Source organism: Mytilus trossulus, unplaced genomic scaffold (assembly GCF_036588685.1).
Source record: "Mytilus trossulus isolate FHL-02 unplaced genomic scaffold, PNRI_Mtr1.1.1.hap1 h1tg000024l__unscaffolded, whole genome shotgun sequence".
NCBI lineage: Eukaryota > Metazoa > Mollusca > Bivalvia > Mytilida > Mytilidae > Mytilus > Mytilus trossulus.
In genome coordinates, this window is record NW_026963290.1 from 6,421,202 (window position 1) to 6,437,574 (window position 16,373).

The 16,373-nt window shown below is 32.7% G+C and overlaps 1 protein-coding gene across 1 annotated transcript in view; it reads right to left on the minus strand.

The window, feature by feature from the left end:
• The window catches only part of LOC134699078 (cell adhesion molecule DSCAM-like), a 28,697-nt gene extending 12,923 nt beyond the window's left edge, over positions 1-15,774 (minus strand). The window contains exons 1-6 of the mRNA XM_063560765.1: positions 15,717-15,774; positions 13,239-13,529; positions 7,539-7,859; positions 4,952-4,998; positions 2,671-3,064; positions 1,600-1,911 (exon numbers count right to left, since the gene is read on the minus strand). Of these exons, the coding sequence (XP_063416835.1) occupies positions 1,600-1,911; positions 2,671-3,064; positions 4,952-4,998; positions 7,539-7,859; positions 13,239-13,529; positions 15,717-15,774 (1,423 nt within the window). The remainder of the gene's footprint in view (positions 1-1,599; positions 1,912-2,670; positions 3,065-4,951; positions 4,999-7,538; positions 7,860-13,238; positions 13,530-15,716) is intronic.
• Between the last annotated feature and the right edge of the window lie 599 nt (positions 15,775-16,373).

Here is a 16,373-nt window from a genome sequence, read left to right on the forward strand (position 1 = left end):
TGTGATGTTATGCTATTGTTTCAGAAAAAGGGAGAAGGTTTGGATCCATTAAAACGTTTAATCCCGCTGCAAATCTTTGCACCTGTCCTAAGTCAGGAATCTGATGTTCAGTAGTTGTCGTTTGTTTATGTAATATATACGTGTTTCTCGTTTCTCGTTTCTCGTTTTGTTTATATATATTAGACCGTTGGTTTTCCCGTTTGAATGGTTTTACACTAGTAATTTTTGGGTTCTTTATAGCTTGTTGTACGGTCAAGGCTCCGTGTTGAAGGCCGTACTTTAACCTATACTGGTTTACTTTTGAAATTGTTATTTGGATGGAGAGTTGTCTCATTGGAACTCACACCACATCTTCCTATATCTATATAATAATGAATATACAAATATATACTTGTTAGTGTGTTTAGGGACCAGCTGAAGGACACCTCGGGTGCAGGTGTTTTTCGCTACATTGGAGACCTATTGGTGGCCTTTAGATGTTGTCTGCTCTATGGTCAGGTTTTTGTCTCTTTGACACATTCCCCATTTCCATTCTCATGTATATGTATATGATTTTCATTTACTAAACGTAGATCTTGAACACAGTAAGATTTAAAGCTATCGTTAAAGAACATCTGAAATTCGAGAACCTTTTTACTCAGTAATTTTTTGTTCATTGATACATATCTCGTATCTTCGTTCAATCGTATTGTGCTATCACAATATTTCATTATACGTCTTTATAGTTTTCCTGGGCGTCACAAATAGATTTGGTCTATTGTTTTACTAGAATAAATAACCGTACAGGAATTATTGAGTGAATGCCTAAACTGTATTTTTCATTTATTTATGAAATGTTTTATTTTCTATGTATTTCCTCAGACAGACTTTTCTTTTACTCCGCCAAAATGTAAATTTGACTATGCCTTTTTTCAGAAAAAGTAAGGGCTATCTACAACTGAGGAGTATCATCCAGTTTCAATTTGTTGTATAGCTTTTATATGAATAATTGTTTAGAAGCTCTTTCATTTTAATTAAGTTTCTATGCTCGATCGAGGGTTTAAGAGCCTTGCATATTTAATTGACCCTTGACTACAGTAACTGTTGAAGATTTTGACGTTGTGTATTAATATCTGTGCGAGTGTGATCTTGGTTCTAAATACAATTTGGCGTATACCCTACATATTCTTATATTCATATGTTAAGTAGTGATACACCTTCAGCTTAAATACACATGCTCATTAAGAAAATCTGCTACTCAGTTTCAAAATACTTTTTTTTACATAAAACTAGTAAATATTGATAGGGGTTTAATTAAGGTATCAAATAAGCAAACAAACAAAAAATGTATAGGTCAATGTACTTGTTTTCGAGATAATAGCTTTGTAAATTTGGCGGGAAAATGTTTTCTGTTGATTTTTCATAGCTTTATCATTAACAAGTTAAAGTTATCAAAAACTATTAAAGAATACATAAGATTGCATAAGACTTTTACAAATGACTTATAATCATACATGTAAAGAATTTGTTTAAGGCATTCAAATGGATGAAACCAGAGGATTTCGAAAATCTGACAAAAAAATCAAAAGATGACAGGCGAACATCCGTAAACGTACTTACCTAGTGGTATCACTTCGAATGACTTTATATACTGAAGACCTATGTTATTAGAGGCGTTCATTGTATAGACGCCGTAATCTGATTTTGAAATTTTTCTTATTCTTAGAGTTGAACTATGTTCAGAAATATTACTAGTAAACGAATTGTAAAGGTTCATTATTGAAATTATTCCTGTTTCAGAATTTCTCCTTGTCCAATTTATCATTGGTTCAGGGTAGGCTATGAGATAAACTGTAATATTCCAGTCATCGTTTTCCATAATTGCAAAAAAACCCGGTTCTTCAATACGTCTTTCGTCCATGCGTGCACTGCCTGAAATTTTCTATTTTCAATATAGAAACAAAGCTTTGTATCATATTTGGATACTCCCCTTTTTTAAATACTCTGCATCTAACGTATTATTTAATAGAATGATGATGATTTAATATTCAAAAACGCTTTTTTGATTGTTTCGACCATAATGGAATATCAATTAAACCAAGCTGGTTACCCATCCTCTTTTCCTAAATGTAAAATCTACAAAAAAACTATCTTTATTCGCCTTATCAAGGATAAGAGTTCGGGTTGATGTTGCTCAGTGTTATTTAATCAATGCACTTTTGACGCGATTTTTGTCCTTTGTCCATGATAAAAATTCGGTATTCTCCTTATGTATATTCACTATCAACTTCGAAGGGTGCTATATGTAAACTTCATATATAATCATAAAATTACAAGTTTTACACTATAAAATTGTCAGTTTTCAATAAAATTGGTATTTTTTTTTAATACATGCTGCTTAATTTTCTTTGAAGCAATGTAGAGGATACAAATGTTATATATTTAAAAACAGTTTTATACCCGCTTAGACAATAACCAGTTGTAGTACTTCTGTTGGTTTGACTTATCTTATTTGAATTAATCATATATATGTAACACATAAACCGCTGATCGGCTTTAGAATCTACAGAATAAGTTTGATTATCAGAGTTGTGTATTTAAAAACAAATATATACTAGTGGATGTAGTTTCGAGCAGACAAACGAATTGTAAATTCGATGCTGAAAATATACACTTATGCATTATACTTACACAGAACAAACAAATCAATCTCAGCATATACAGTTTTTAACATATCACCAATAACGTTACTAGTCTGACAACGGTAAGTTCCAGTTTGTAGACACTCAGTTTTCAGAATTGTAAAGTTGCTTTTGAATACCTTTTTGACTTTTTTCAATAGAGTGCCAGTTATAGAATGTACCCATGTGATATCAGGTGCCGGGTAACTGTCAACTTCACATTGAAAGGTAACGGATTGGTGTTCATCAACAGTGTTGCTGTTCAAAGCCTGCAATCTAAGAATCGTTGGTGCATCTGAAAATAAGAAAGAAATATCAAATCTATAAACATGTTCCCAGATAAATGTAGAAAACACTGATATAGCGATCACTAGATACAGCACCAGGTGACGAATTCCCAATTCCTAAAAAATGTAGAAAAGAAGCAAAAAATACCTAAAGATACTAAAATGACATTCAAACTCATAAGTCGAAAAACACTGTCAATGTCATGGCTAAACCAGAAAAAATACTAAACGACAAAAAAGTACACATAACGCAGCACAGAAAACTGAAGACTAAGCAATACGAATCCCATAAAACAGGTGTCACCTCGGGTGCTCCTGAAAAGGTATGCATATCCTGCTCTAATGTGGCACCCTTTGTGTTGTTTAAATTAGTACAAATCCAGCTATAAGTCTAATCCAGTAGGTCATATTCTTGAAAAAAAGGGATGGGTAAGTGTTAGTAGTGGGTTGGTCAATCTAAAGTCAGTTACTAAGATGGTACAAGTATTACTTCCGAAATTGACAATGAGGTTCGGTTGAGAACACAACTTTTCGACAAGAAGGATTAATTCAGCTTATCAATTATAAACCTCCACTTTCTGTGCAACATAGTAGAAGTAAAATCATATGCAGTATATATCTCCCAGTTGATACAATAATGCAGAGCTTGAAGTTGGTATGTAATACAAAGAATCTATAACACCTAGGATTTCAAGTAGTACAGTTGCTGTCACTTATGTAAATTCTGTGCCACGGATGACCACTGATATATTCAAATTACAATTCCCGAATCCCGTTTGCCTTTGTGTACATGTTACTTATTTCCTAATCTTTCCTTTAGGGTAGCTTTGTTACTTTTCTTTTATTTTGGTAGGTTTCCCTGATATCTTCCGCTTCTTTTGTACATTCTTCTCAACTAAAGATAACCATAAATCAATTGCGAAGTTCGATGTATGGTAAGAGAAAATGTTAAATAGAGTATCATATTTATAATCAAATTTATGTAAATAGATTTAATCGTAAACCCAATGCTAATCTTTATTTCGGGTAACATAGGGACAATAAGAACAGTGAACTCTTTTTGCTGCATTTATAAACAGTATATAGATAAAGAAAGATGTGGTATTAGTACAAATGAGACAACTCTCCATCCAAATAACAATTTATTAAAGGAAAACGTTCAGTATAGTTTATTTCCCGTTATTCGAAACGAAATATATTTTTCTGACTGATACTATTGGTTTTTTTTGCCAAACCGAATTAAGAACTGACAATCGCATTGCAATATAATAACACTTCCTTTCAGACGTTCACACATTTATTAAAACCCATCTCATATTTTAAAAACAATGCATATTCTAGTTTTAGCTCGTGCTACTAATCAACAGACAAACAAATTGATAGAACAAAACAACTGGTAGGGGCACCACCATGTGTATTCCTACTTGGCAATACCCGGTGAAATATTCGTCTTATATGCCTTATCAACCAGTATCTATACAAATTAATTTATGTAATTACTTTTTATCTTGCACAAAATTTAAAGCAAAATAAAAACAGTAGATTACCATTAATTGAAGGTCATATCACGACGAACAATGAACACAGCACCAAAATGAAATCTATCTATATTTTTACCTTATATAATATGTGCTCTCTGGTAAGAAGTAGCATTGCATTAATATTACATTTTCCTATCCTAATTTCATATTATATCACGATAATATATAACGATGGTAAATGGACCATTAAGATATGTCACAGAAGTGTGACAGCATGTTTAAATAACTCCATATAATACTACTCACAGTTAACAATAATAGTGATATAATTCGATGTTTGGCTACCATAGTCGTTTTCAGCCTGACACATATACTGTCCCGTTTGATTTCTATAGACTGAGTTTAATTCAAGACTGAAATGATGTTCTCTAAAACCGTTTGGCCCAATCCATGTGTAATTACAGTCTGGGCTGCATATTGCTGCACAAATGATTGACATCTTTATACCATGGTCTTCACTTACAACATATAAATAGCCAGCCGGATTTAAACTGATACTTTTTGGTCCAACTGAAAAAAAAAAGAAAAATAATGTTTGACTACAATCAATTTGTATTTGAAGTTGTCTTTAGTTGAATTTGGCTACTCATATTTTATCTTGCAAATAGTGTTAAAAAAAAATTGCTTATTGTTTGTAAAGTCTTGAACCGTTAACTCAAATATGCATTATAATAAGTGATTGAAAGGTTTAGTTTAAACATATTTTATTTGCTGAATTAAAGCAAAATGGATTAGACACAAGTAGATCATACTTATGAAATCTTCTCCATAATACAATATAAAGTAACAATAATAGTATAATATATATGGACATGCATATAAAACAAACAGTTTATCCAATATAATACTAGCTTTCATAGGTAAACAAGGAGGAGAGAAAGTAAAAAGAGAAAAAGAATGTTTGAAAAATCGTATAATTCTGTGACGATGATTTGTGAGTTGATGACAACAATGACGTTTTGTGTCAGTAATAATAACGCTCTATCAAGGCATAAGAAATCTGTTTGACCTTTTAATGAAATTTTGAACATGTTTGAAAATTTGAATATTTTGTTCGTTCAAAAGTTCCAAGTGTCCGCAAATTAATAGTTTTGTATCTAAGACAAAGTTTTCAGAGTTAGCCAGTTAAGGTTATTGAATAAGGTTTTTCTACATAGTGTGTAATTTGGTCAAACGAAGAAGTAATGGTAGACATCCTCAATATCGGACCACAATGGCAAGAAGGATCATTTATAATGTTAGCTCTAAATAGGTCATTGTTTAAGAATGAAGCGGAACATCGCAATTGCGTTAAGATAATATTTAATTTCCTTGGACCGTACAAATAAAGCGTTTCAATTAACATAATATACTATCGTTTTTTAATTCTTTCTAAAATTTGGAAATAGAGTCGACACTGCGAATTTTTGGATCAAGTTTATTCCATTCACGTATAGTAGAGGGAATAAACGATTCAGTTGTAAGGGAAAGTCTACAAAATGGAACAATAATATCATGACCATTTCTCAACGGGTAGTTGGTTGCGAATTTTTGGATCAAGTTTATTCCATTCACGTATAGTAGAGGGAATAAACGATTCAGTTGTAAGGGAAAGTCTACAAAATGGAACAATAATATCATGACCATTTCTCAACGGGTAGTTGGTTGTACTTTGTACACAAGGAGGTACAAGATTACATTGAAAGGTTGCTGACTATATGAATATATGAAAAATATATTGGTGAATTAAAATACAAGCAAACAAGTAAATTGTAGCGAAAACAGAAGGAGCATATAAATATCACATATTAGCATGTTTTTCATAAGGTGATATAATGCCAAAAAGAAACACTTCTGAATATGAAGACACGAAACCATATTCTAACATGCTCCAAATCCAATAAAGCTGGTTTGCACATTGCCTTTTGTTAGCTATTATTCGTGTGTTTCACTGTCCTATATGTTCTCTCGTTTATTTGTATTGTAGTCCTGGCATGTAATGTTGCCATTTAAATGTTATATTTAACATACAATAGGGAGGTTTGTCTGGCCACAAAACCAGGTTCAACCAACATTTTTTTTTCGTAAAATGTCGTGTGCCAAGTCAGGAAATGGACATTCTTACATAATAGTTCGTTTGTGTGTGCGTCACATTTTAATGTTGTGTTTCGGTTGTGTTGTAGTTGTTCTCTTACATTTGATGTATTTCCAACAGTTTTAGTTTGTAACCCGGATTAGTTTTTTTCTCAATCGATTTATGAATTTCAAACAGCAGTATACTACTGTTGCCTTTATCAATTATAGTTATAACATTGCTAGGGATTGTTTTCTATGCACTTCTCTTGGGCAAATCATCTCACTCCAGAAGTCAGGAAAGAAATAGGGTCATATTAACCATAGGATTTGGAAGCTGCCATACATCATATACACACCGTTGGTGAAGTTCTTCATACATATTGTTATGCGGGTGCTAAATGTGGAGCAGAATCTGCTTACCCTTCCGGAGCACCTGGGATCATCCCTAGTTTTTGGTGAAGTTCGTGTTGTTTATTCTTAAGTTTTCTATGTTGTGTCATGTGAACTGTTGTCTGTTTGTCTTTTTCATTTTTAGCCATGGCGTTGTCCGTTTATTTTAGATTTATTAGTTTGCCTGTCCATTTGGTAACTTTCGTCCCTCTTTTATGTAAAGCGTTTTAAAACTTTTTAGCATTGTATTGCATACATTATCATTTATTTCATCTGGTTAAGTTAGTTTAGTCAAAGATTACAATATAAAAAAAGAAGATGTTGTATTATTGCCAATGAGACAACTTTCCACAAGAGATCAAACAGACACAGAAAATAATAATTATAGGTAATTGTACGGCCTTCAACAATAAACAAAGTCCATACTGCATAGTCAGCTATAAATGGCCCTAAATGATAATGTAAAACAATTCAAACGAGAAAACTAACGGCCATATTTATATAAAATATGTACCACATAAACAAATCACTGAATTACAGGCTCCTGACTTGTCACATAGAGGCATATACACGAATGTTACAATAATCACAGATTAAATACTTACAGAGTATACAGATAGACTGCACTATGGATGTGACTGAATATTCTCCTTCAATACTAACAGCTTCACAGTAAATCGTTTTGTTGATATCTTCCTCTTTTCCCGTATAAATAAGTTTACTAGATGATATAAACTTACCACTTCTCATAAGTGGCGGTTGTGGTATAGCTTGATTAGTTATATTCTGTCCATCAAAGTACCACTGTATAAAGGCAGTGAGATCACTCAGATCTGTAGTACATGTGAATGTTTTGTTCTCTCCGTCTTCAACACTGATGACGTTATTAAAACTAGCTGGCGTAAGTATGACCTTTGTTACTGGTTCTGTGATATAAAATTAATGTAAATAGAGGTATATTACATATTGTTTAAATAACTCTATCAAGACGACAGGATGACAATGAAAGCGACAACCGTTAATGTGCTTCTCTCACCGTTTCATAGTCCCGTTAATAATCTCAAGTAAAAACGATATTCCATTCAAAATCGAAAAGATTGAAGTGGTTTTTTTTTTAAATTTCATTTAATGAAAGTTTGTTGCCTATAATTAAAATTATAACTAACAGTGTTTCGGGATTTTTTTCTTATATTATGGGTCCCTTTTCAAAAGTCTTCAAACTATTTACTTGATTTAGCTAGGTATTCTTTGATATTTTTGTTACGTTTATACGCTATGATAGGCACTTGGGTGAAGATTTCACTACATTGTTTGTCTTTTTGCAGATTGCTCCAATGTTTTTCTTTAACCTTACCAAGGTTTTTTACCATTGGATTATATTTAGTAATGCGAGTGAGTGGGACATTCTTTGTCCTATCGGCCTTCAATAAGGTTGTTGTTTCTGCTTGTGGTATTTCCCTCGTGCAAAACTCTGATTTCTTTCACGGATTTGTCTATACTTTTTTTACCTTTTGGATTATAGCTCTTCATCTTTTATATAAGCTTTGGATTTCAAATATTTTGGCCACGAGCATCACTGAAGAGACATGTATTGTCGAAATGCGCATCTGGTGCAAGAAAATTAGTACCGTTAATTTTATTTAACGTCTCTGTTTTATTTTTACAGTATCGTCTTTCAATTAACTTATCTTGTTATCTAACTCATTGATGTCACTATTATTTCTAATATGACGTATAGATTCACACACTGCAATACTTGTGAATGTGTGTTTCGGATGTGCACTAGTGATTGGTAAATATTGATACGTTTCAGTTTTTAACCGGATTTTTAGGACAAAAATGAAGGAAATAAAGATAATCAATCAATCAATCAATCAAACATACGTAATAAATCTCAAGACTTTACAACGTTTTTTTTTTTAAATTTCCTTTAATGAAAGTTTGTTGGCTATAATTAAAATTATAACTAGCAGTGTTTCGGGATTTTTTTCTTATCAAAAGTCTTCCAACTATTTACTTGATTTAGCTAGGTATTCTTTGATATTTTTGTTACGTGTATACGCTATGACAGTCCGACTGAATCTTGTATTAGTAATGTTGGTTTGTGGTCTGTCGAAGGATATACTGATAAAATGAAGCTTTTGTTTTTTGGGAGACTGTGTCGTGCAAAATCGACAACAATACATAAACGGATGTTTAATTTTCGTATGGGACAAATATTAACCGGTGAGGCCAGTCAAATTTCATTGACTTACGATTATATCAAAATTTTGATGAAATATGAATTTGATGTTTTTGTTGAAAACTTTGTGGCTGAATTTTTTTTTCTAGACAAGCTACTGTGGAGCAAAATTGTAAAACAGACTTTAGACATATACGAAGAAAACAAATGGAAACACTCAGTTGAACGGCGACCAGAACTTAAGCGGTACCATAAAATACATACTTGTTTGACGGAGCATCGTTTGTTACGACTAGCGGTAACTTATCCATCACTAAATTCAAAATTTATGACGCTTGTGAAATTATGAGCCATAGCTATTCAAACAGGCAAATGCTCCTTGTGTAACTTATATAATACGGATATACTTATGCATTATATACCCTGCTGTTCATCTCTTTTACAAATTCGGACAGACATGTTCTACAAAATTGTTGATATTCTTGACGTAGAGGGTTCCGTTCGTTTCTTTAATCATCAAGATGATGACGAAATTATCGAGTCGTTACTTGGAAGTATGAATCATACCATGCAAACTATAAATGCTGATGTATGGAGCCTCTTGATGTGCCACATAGCAGATTATATGTATAAACTATATCAGGTCTTCAATAATGATCTTTATAGTCACATATTTGATCTTAACTAATGTTGTTCTTGTATGACGTTGGTGAATTATAGACGTTTTGTTTTTGACTATATTTCATATGTAATTATGTAACTACCTATAGACTTTTTTATTGCTGTTTGTATACTTTGATGTTGTTTAGAATATGTAAATATGTTAGTGCTATGTTCTTGATTCTGTTCTTATAATATAAATTGTAAAATCTTCATATTATGGAGGAAATAAAGATAATCAATCAATCAATCAATCAAACATACGTAATAAATCTCAAGACTTTACAACGGTTTTTTTTTAAATTTCATTTAATGAAAGTTTGTTGCCTATAATTAAAATTATAACTAACAGTGTTTCGGGATTTTTTTCTTATATTATGGGTCCCTTTTCAAAAGTCTTCCAACTATTTACTTGATTTAGCTAGGTATTCTTTGATATTTTTGTTACGTTTATACGCTATGATAGGCACTTGGGTGAAGATTTCACTACATTGTTTGTCTTTTTGCAGATTGCTCCAATGTTTTTCTTTAACCTTACCAAGGTTTTTTACCATTGGATTATATTTAGTAATGCGAGTGAGTGGGACATTCTTTGTCCTATCGGCCTTCAATAAGGTTGTTTTTTTCTGCTTGTGGTATTTCCCTCGTGCAAAGCTCTGATTTCTTTCACGGATTTGGCTATACTTTTTTGACCTTTTGGATTATAGCTCTTCATCTTTTATATAAGCTTTGGATTTCAAATATTTTGGTCACGAGCATCACTGAAGAGACATGTATTGTCGAAATGCGCATCTGGTGCAAGAAAATTAGTACCGTTAATTTGATTTAATGTCTCTGTTTTATTTATAAGGAAATAAAGATAATCAATCAATCAATCAATCAAACATACGTAATAAATCTCAAGACTTTACAACGTTTTTTTTTTTAAATTTCATTTAATGAAAGTTTGTTGCCTATAATTAAAGGATGTACGGCGGGTGGTCCTTGCGGGCGGTCGGGCGGGCGGGCGTCAATCAAATGTTGTCCGTGCATTAACTCATGAACCGTTCAACCAAAGCTTTTAAGATTTTAATATGTTGATACTGATGCAAAATGGAGGTCAAATTTGATATTGACGATTTTCACTTTCACCATTCATCAGTAATGGTTCTTGTGATATTGCAAGGACACAAATAAATGTTAATAAAACCGGTTTGCTGTCGTTGTGACAGCCTCTTGTTTTAATATGTGATTTAACATCAAAGATGTCATTATGATGGAATCTTTCACCTTTGTACACTTTGGTATCTAAATAGGTCATACTAGAACTAGACATCTCAAATGTGAATTAAAGTAGAGGGTCAATTTTGTTCGCTATATTAAAGAAATCTATAACCTGTTTTAATGTGCCTGTGAAGACCATAAAACCGTCATCTCTGATTTGACAGTGTAATTTGATGTTTTCTCTCCATTTGAACTTATCTAAAATATTTATTAATAGCACAGACAGATGTAAATCTGTGCATGTCGGAGAAAATATACCACCCATAGGCGCCCCTATAATTTGTTTGTATAATTGTCCATTGAATTCAAAATCATTGTTTCTTAGTATTAATTTAACAAATGCCGTTAAATCTTTTTTGTTGGGAATTTTTAAAGTATATTCTTGTGTGTCAATTGATTCTTATGCATTGATAACCGTTTCTTCTAAGTTATCAATGTTCATATTTGTGTGACATGGACGTTACATCATAGGCAATAAGAACGCAATCTTTCTTGACCTCATGTGACTCTATTCTATTAATGAAGTCTTTTGTATCTTGTATGTAAAAGTTATGCCTCTTCAATAATGGTTTTAAAATTAGATCCAGTAACCTTTCAATGTCTCTCGTGGGAGAATTACACTTTAATATTGATGATTGGTCGGTAAGGAATGTTTATGTTTCCAACTATTTGACCATCTCGAAATGCCTCATTAATTATTTCTAGATTGATTTTATGTATTTTTGGTGTTTACAAAATGTATAACACTTTTTATCAGAGGTTCTTCTGTTTTATGCAGCTTATCCAGAAACAAATAGCATATGTATAAATGTTATTTGTCACTTTTCGAAGAAAAAACATTGACTTTTTTCAATTTATACATATTTTGTCCAATTACACATATCAATTCTTTTTTTTTTTTTAAATAAATCAAATGATTTGTGTTTCATTCATAAAAAAGCAATAATATCTAGGAACACAAACTTTCTGTACAGTTCAAGACATTTTTAAAAGGAAGTTCAACTAATGTAAAAATGGTGGTTATGTATTATTTGATAGTACACTGTACAAACTTGTCTGTACAGAGTACTATCTTTTTACCCGGAAGTAAAACACGAGATAGTACTATGTACCAACTTTCTGTACAGAGTACTATCTTTTTACCCGGAAGTAAAACACGAGATAGTACTATGTACCAACTTTCTGTACAGAGTACTATCTTTTTACCAGGAAGTAAAACAACAAGATAGTACGATGTACCAACTTTCTGTACAGAGTACTATCTTTTAATAAGGAAGTAAAACTACAAGATAGTACTATGTACCAACTTTCTGTACAGAGTACTATCTTTTAACCAGGAAGTAAAACAACAAGAAAGTACTATGTACAAACTTTCTGTACAGTATAAAGTTTGGATAGTATTTTTGTCGGCTTACTTCGGCCATCGTAGTTTTCAGTTCGGTCAAAACTATTGTATCACTGGATCATTTCTGAACAAGTCATTTTGTGAGTGAGTCAACTCACTACATTAAATTGATAAAAAAAATAAACAAATCTGGAAACATTTGACCATCGTTTTAATCTAGAATATGTTTTCCTATTTAAATCGGAATTTAGCTGGTATTATTCTGCTAGATGATTTGAAAAAAAATGTTGGTGCAATGAGTATATAAAAAGGATAACAATATTCAAGGAGCAAGACAAATATTTCGGTGGATTAGATTTCCTTCGTCATAGTTTATATGTTTTAAATGAAATCGATCGACACTGCAGGTAGATCCAATTTGTTGAGATGATATGAAAGTATGCAAAAAGTCAAAGCATAGACTTTCTATACTAACGGGATTCAAAATGACAAAATGTATAAAGTTTCATAAAAATGACATTTTATTAAACTTGAAAAAATACTAGTAGATATGACAAAAACTTCGTAAATGTGAAATAATTTCCGATGAAGTCACGTGACATCAGCGATGGAACAATTCTGTTTGAAATATGTATCGCTATTGTTCATTTGTTATAAGTGAGCAGTAACAATAGCAAAGAAAGTTCATGGTAAAAAAAATATATAATCTGCCACAAATATCCATATTTTAAAAATATTCTTATTAAGAAGTATTGTAACAAAAAATTAACAGCCATTCTTTTACCAACTTGTAATATCTAACTTGATCTGGTTTAGTTTTACATTCCAGTTATGTTACTTTTCTAATCTACTTACTCCTGACTGACAAAGTTATATTATAAATCTTTTGTTTAGTCCAAGCGGGATGGGACCCAACGCACATGCACACGTCGCCACTATCATCTATCTTGACTTTTAGACGTACACTGGAAACAGAAATATTGGTAATCGGGTTTTCTGTAGGAGCAATTGGTGTGGAATCTTTACACTGCCATGATATAACTGCTAGAGGATTACCTCCTTGTATTTCACATGTGATGGTTATAAAGTTACCTGGATTTACAGGACCTGATGGTGTCTGTATAATTGAAGGTTTCGATGGTGAATCTGAAAGTGATATTATATTTTTTTTTATCTGGTCCTTGTATCATAATGGTAAATTATTGGTACAAAAATCATTTTCTAGCAGATAATGTGGTGTCATGCATTTGTTTCTTTCCTGAATGGGATTCGAACTGAAGCTACTGACATATCGTGGCACCAAATCGTCAATTGGTTTTTTTTTGTATCGCATTTATTAGTATTTTAAACGAACAGCGTTGTAAATGCTAGGTGCACCCAACGATGGACAAACACGATCTGCCAAAGAATAATCATCTATGATAACGCTCTGAGTGGTTTACCGTCGAATTTTTGTATCAGCTCTCATTATATCATCGTTTTAACTGGATGATTTATTCCTACACGTTAGATTTTTACATAGGACACTCATTTGTTTTAACAAAAACAAAATTAACTTTTTCATCATTGTGTAAAGGAAACTTTCATGTGACGTCTCGCCATTCAGTCGATTGTCAAACGATGCAGCTACTTAAATAACGTTCTATTTTGTACATTTTAGTTGAAAATTAGTTCGTCCTACTTTAAAGTAGATGCTCGTTTGTTGGCAAACATTTTTGGAAAAATTTGGAAATAAAATTTCGATTCCATCTTTCATATTACGCTTTCATATCCAATGGTATCTTTTACAGGCATAGACCGTCAGTATACCACTCAGTGTTGGAAGCTATATGATGTTTTACTATTTTTCCAACAGATCATTCACGATTCTGAGAAACCTGGTATTCCGATGAAAAGCAATATCAATTCGAAACATCAGATCTTAATCAAAATGGGTGCCAAATAAGCGTTTCAAACAGGCAAAATAGAATCGTTGCCCTATCATGTCGAAGCAGTATTTAAATGCGTACACTGTTTTCCGGCACAAAATCGTGTTTTGAGTATGGAATATGGCAACTAGTATTTAAATCTATAACAATAAACTGCATTGGTATTTACAAACCACCATCCTTAGCGACACCAACTCAATTTGTGAACGAATTCTGTCAGTTTCTATAAGATATAGTCATTACGTTTTCAAATCTCATAATCATGGGTGATTTTAACTTGCACATCGAGGAAAACAGTAATGCGATTTCGGAATTCAATAACTCTCTCGATGCACTCGGATCAATACAACATGCAGACTTTCCACCGCATATTCACGGCCGTAGTCTAGACTTTGTTATCACGGAATTCACGAATGGAGTCGATCTCGTTTCATGTGAAGCAGGTCCGTTTTTGTCTGACCACTGCGTCGTAAAAGTGACAACGAAGGTACAAAAAGAGAACATTGTCAGTAAATCCATTTCATTTCGAAACTTCAAAAATATAAACAAACAAAAGTTCACAGAAGATCTCCAAAAATTGTCATTAGATTCCGATAACGTTGAAATCTTTGTTGGCGAATTTGAGAACACTATCGAATCTTTACTTAATACTCATGCACCAATGCCGGAAAAGACACAAATATGTAGAGCACCCAAGCCCTGGTTCAACGAAAAGATCATGCGGAAATCGGAAAGACTCTGGCGTAAACACCGAAAACCGTGTGATTACGAAATTTATAAATCATCCATGAACAAATACCACCATGAACTTAGAAATGAGAAACAGTCTATTCTTAGTCAAAAAGTACTTTCTTTTAAAGGTGATTCTAAAAAGCTATATAAATTCGTAAAAGACTTAACAGGCAGTAAGGCGGAAAATCCGATGCCAGCCGTTGAAAACGAAAATGAACTTCCCGATAAATTTGTGGACTTCTTCATGAACAAAATAAAAACAATTCGTGATTCTCTGAGAGACTTTGACGATTACAAACCATTGTTCAAAGACGTTCCGTTATTTACATCATTTAAAATTTTTTCAGAAGACGAAGTTAAGACCATCATAAATAAATTGCAATGTAAATCATGCGAACTTGACATTTTGCCTACGAAAGTACTTAAATCGTTCCTTAGTGAAATGTTGCCTGTTATCACAAAGTTAGTTAACTTGTCTCTTAGTCAAGGCGTCTTCCCATTAAGATGGAAGCAAGCGGTAATCAGGCCTCTGCTGAAAAAGGCTGGTCTTAACTAATTTACTTAAATTATAGACCAAGTAAGCAACTTGTCTTTCCTGTCTAAATTAATTGAAAAATGTGCGCTATATAGACTGAATGAACACGTGAAAGATCATGATCTCCTTCCTACAAACCAATCTGCGTATAGTCAATTCCATGCGAATCGGCCCTTCTACGACTCGTTAATGACATACTCGATGGGATGGAGCATCAAAAAGTCACCGCTATGATCGACGTTAATTTAAGTGCAGCATTCGATACTATAGATCATAGTATTTTGATAAAAGTACTCGAATATCAGTACGGTGTAAATGGAACCGCACTTAAATGGATCGATTCCTATTTGAGACCTCGAACCTGTCGTGTAAATGTCAGCTCTACAACATCATCAGAGCGACAACTTGAGTGTAGCTTACCACAGGGAAGTTGCTTAGGTCCCTTGATCGATTTAATTTACGCCGGAACTCTATTCGACATTATTCCACCATCTATTACTGTGTACGGATTTGCCGACTTCTAATAAACGTTACGTGCCAACATTAACGAATGAGATGGATGCAATTCGTGACTTACAGGACTACGCTGTTCATATAAACACCTGGATGAACAGTAACAAACTAAAAATGAACAATGCGAAAACAGAGTTTATTATCTTTGGCAGACAAAAGAAATAATCATTTGTGGAGATGTTATAAAATCAAAAACATGTATACGGTACTTAGGAGCTTTTCTGAATGAGACTCTAAACTTCAAAGACCATATTACTAAAAAATGTAAGAAAGCAATGATGA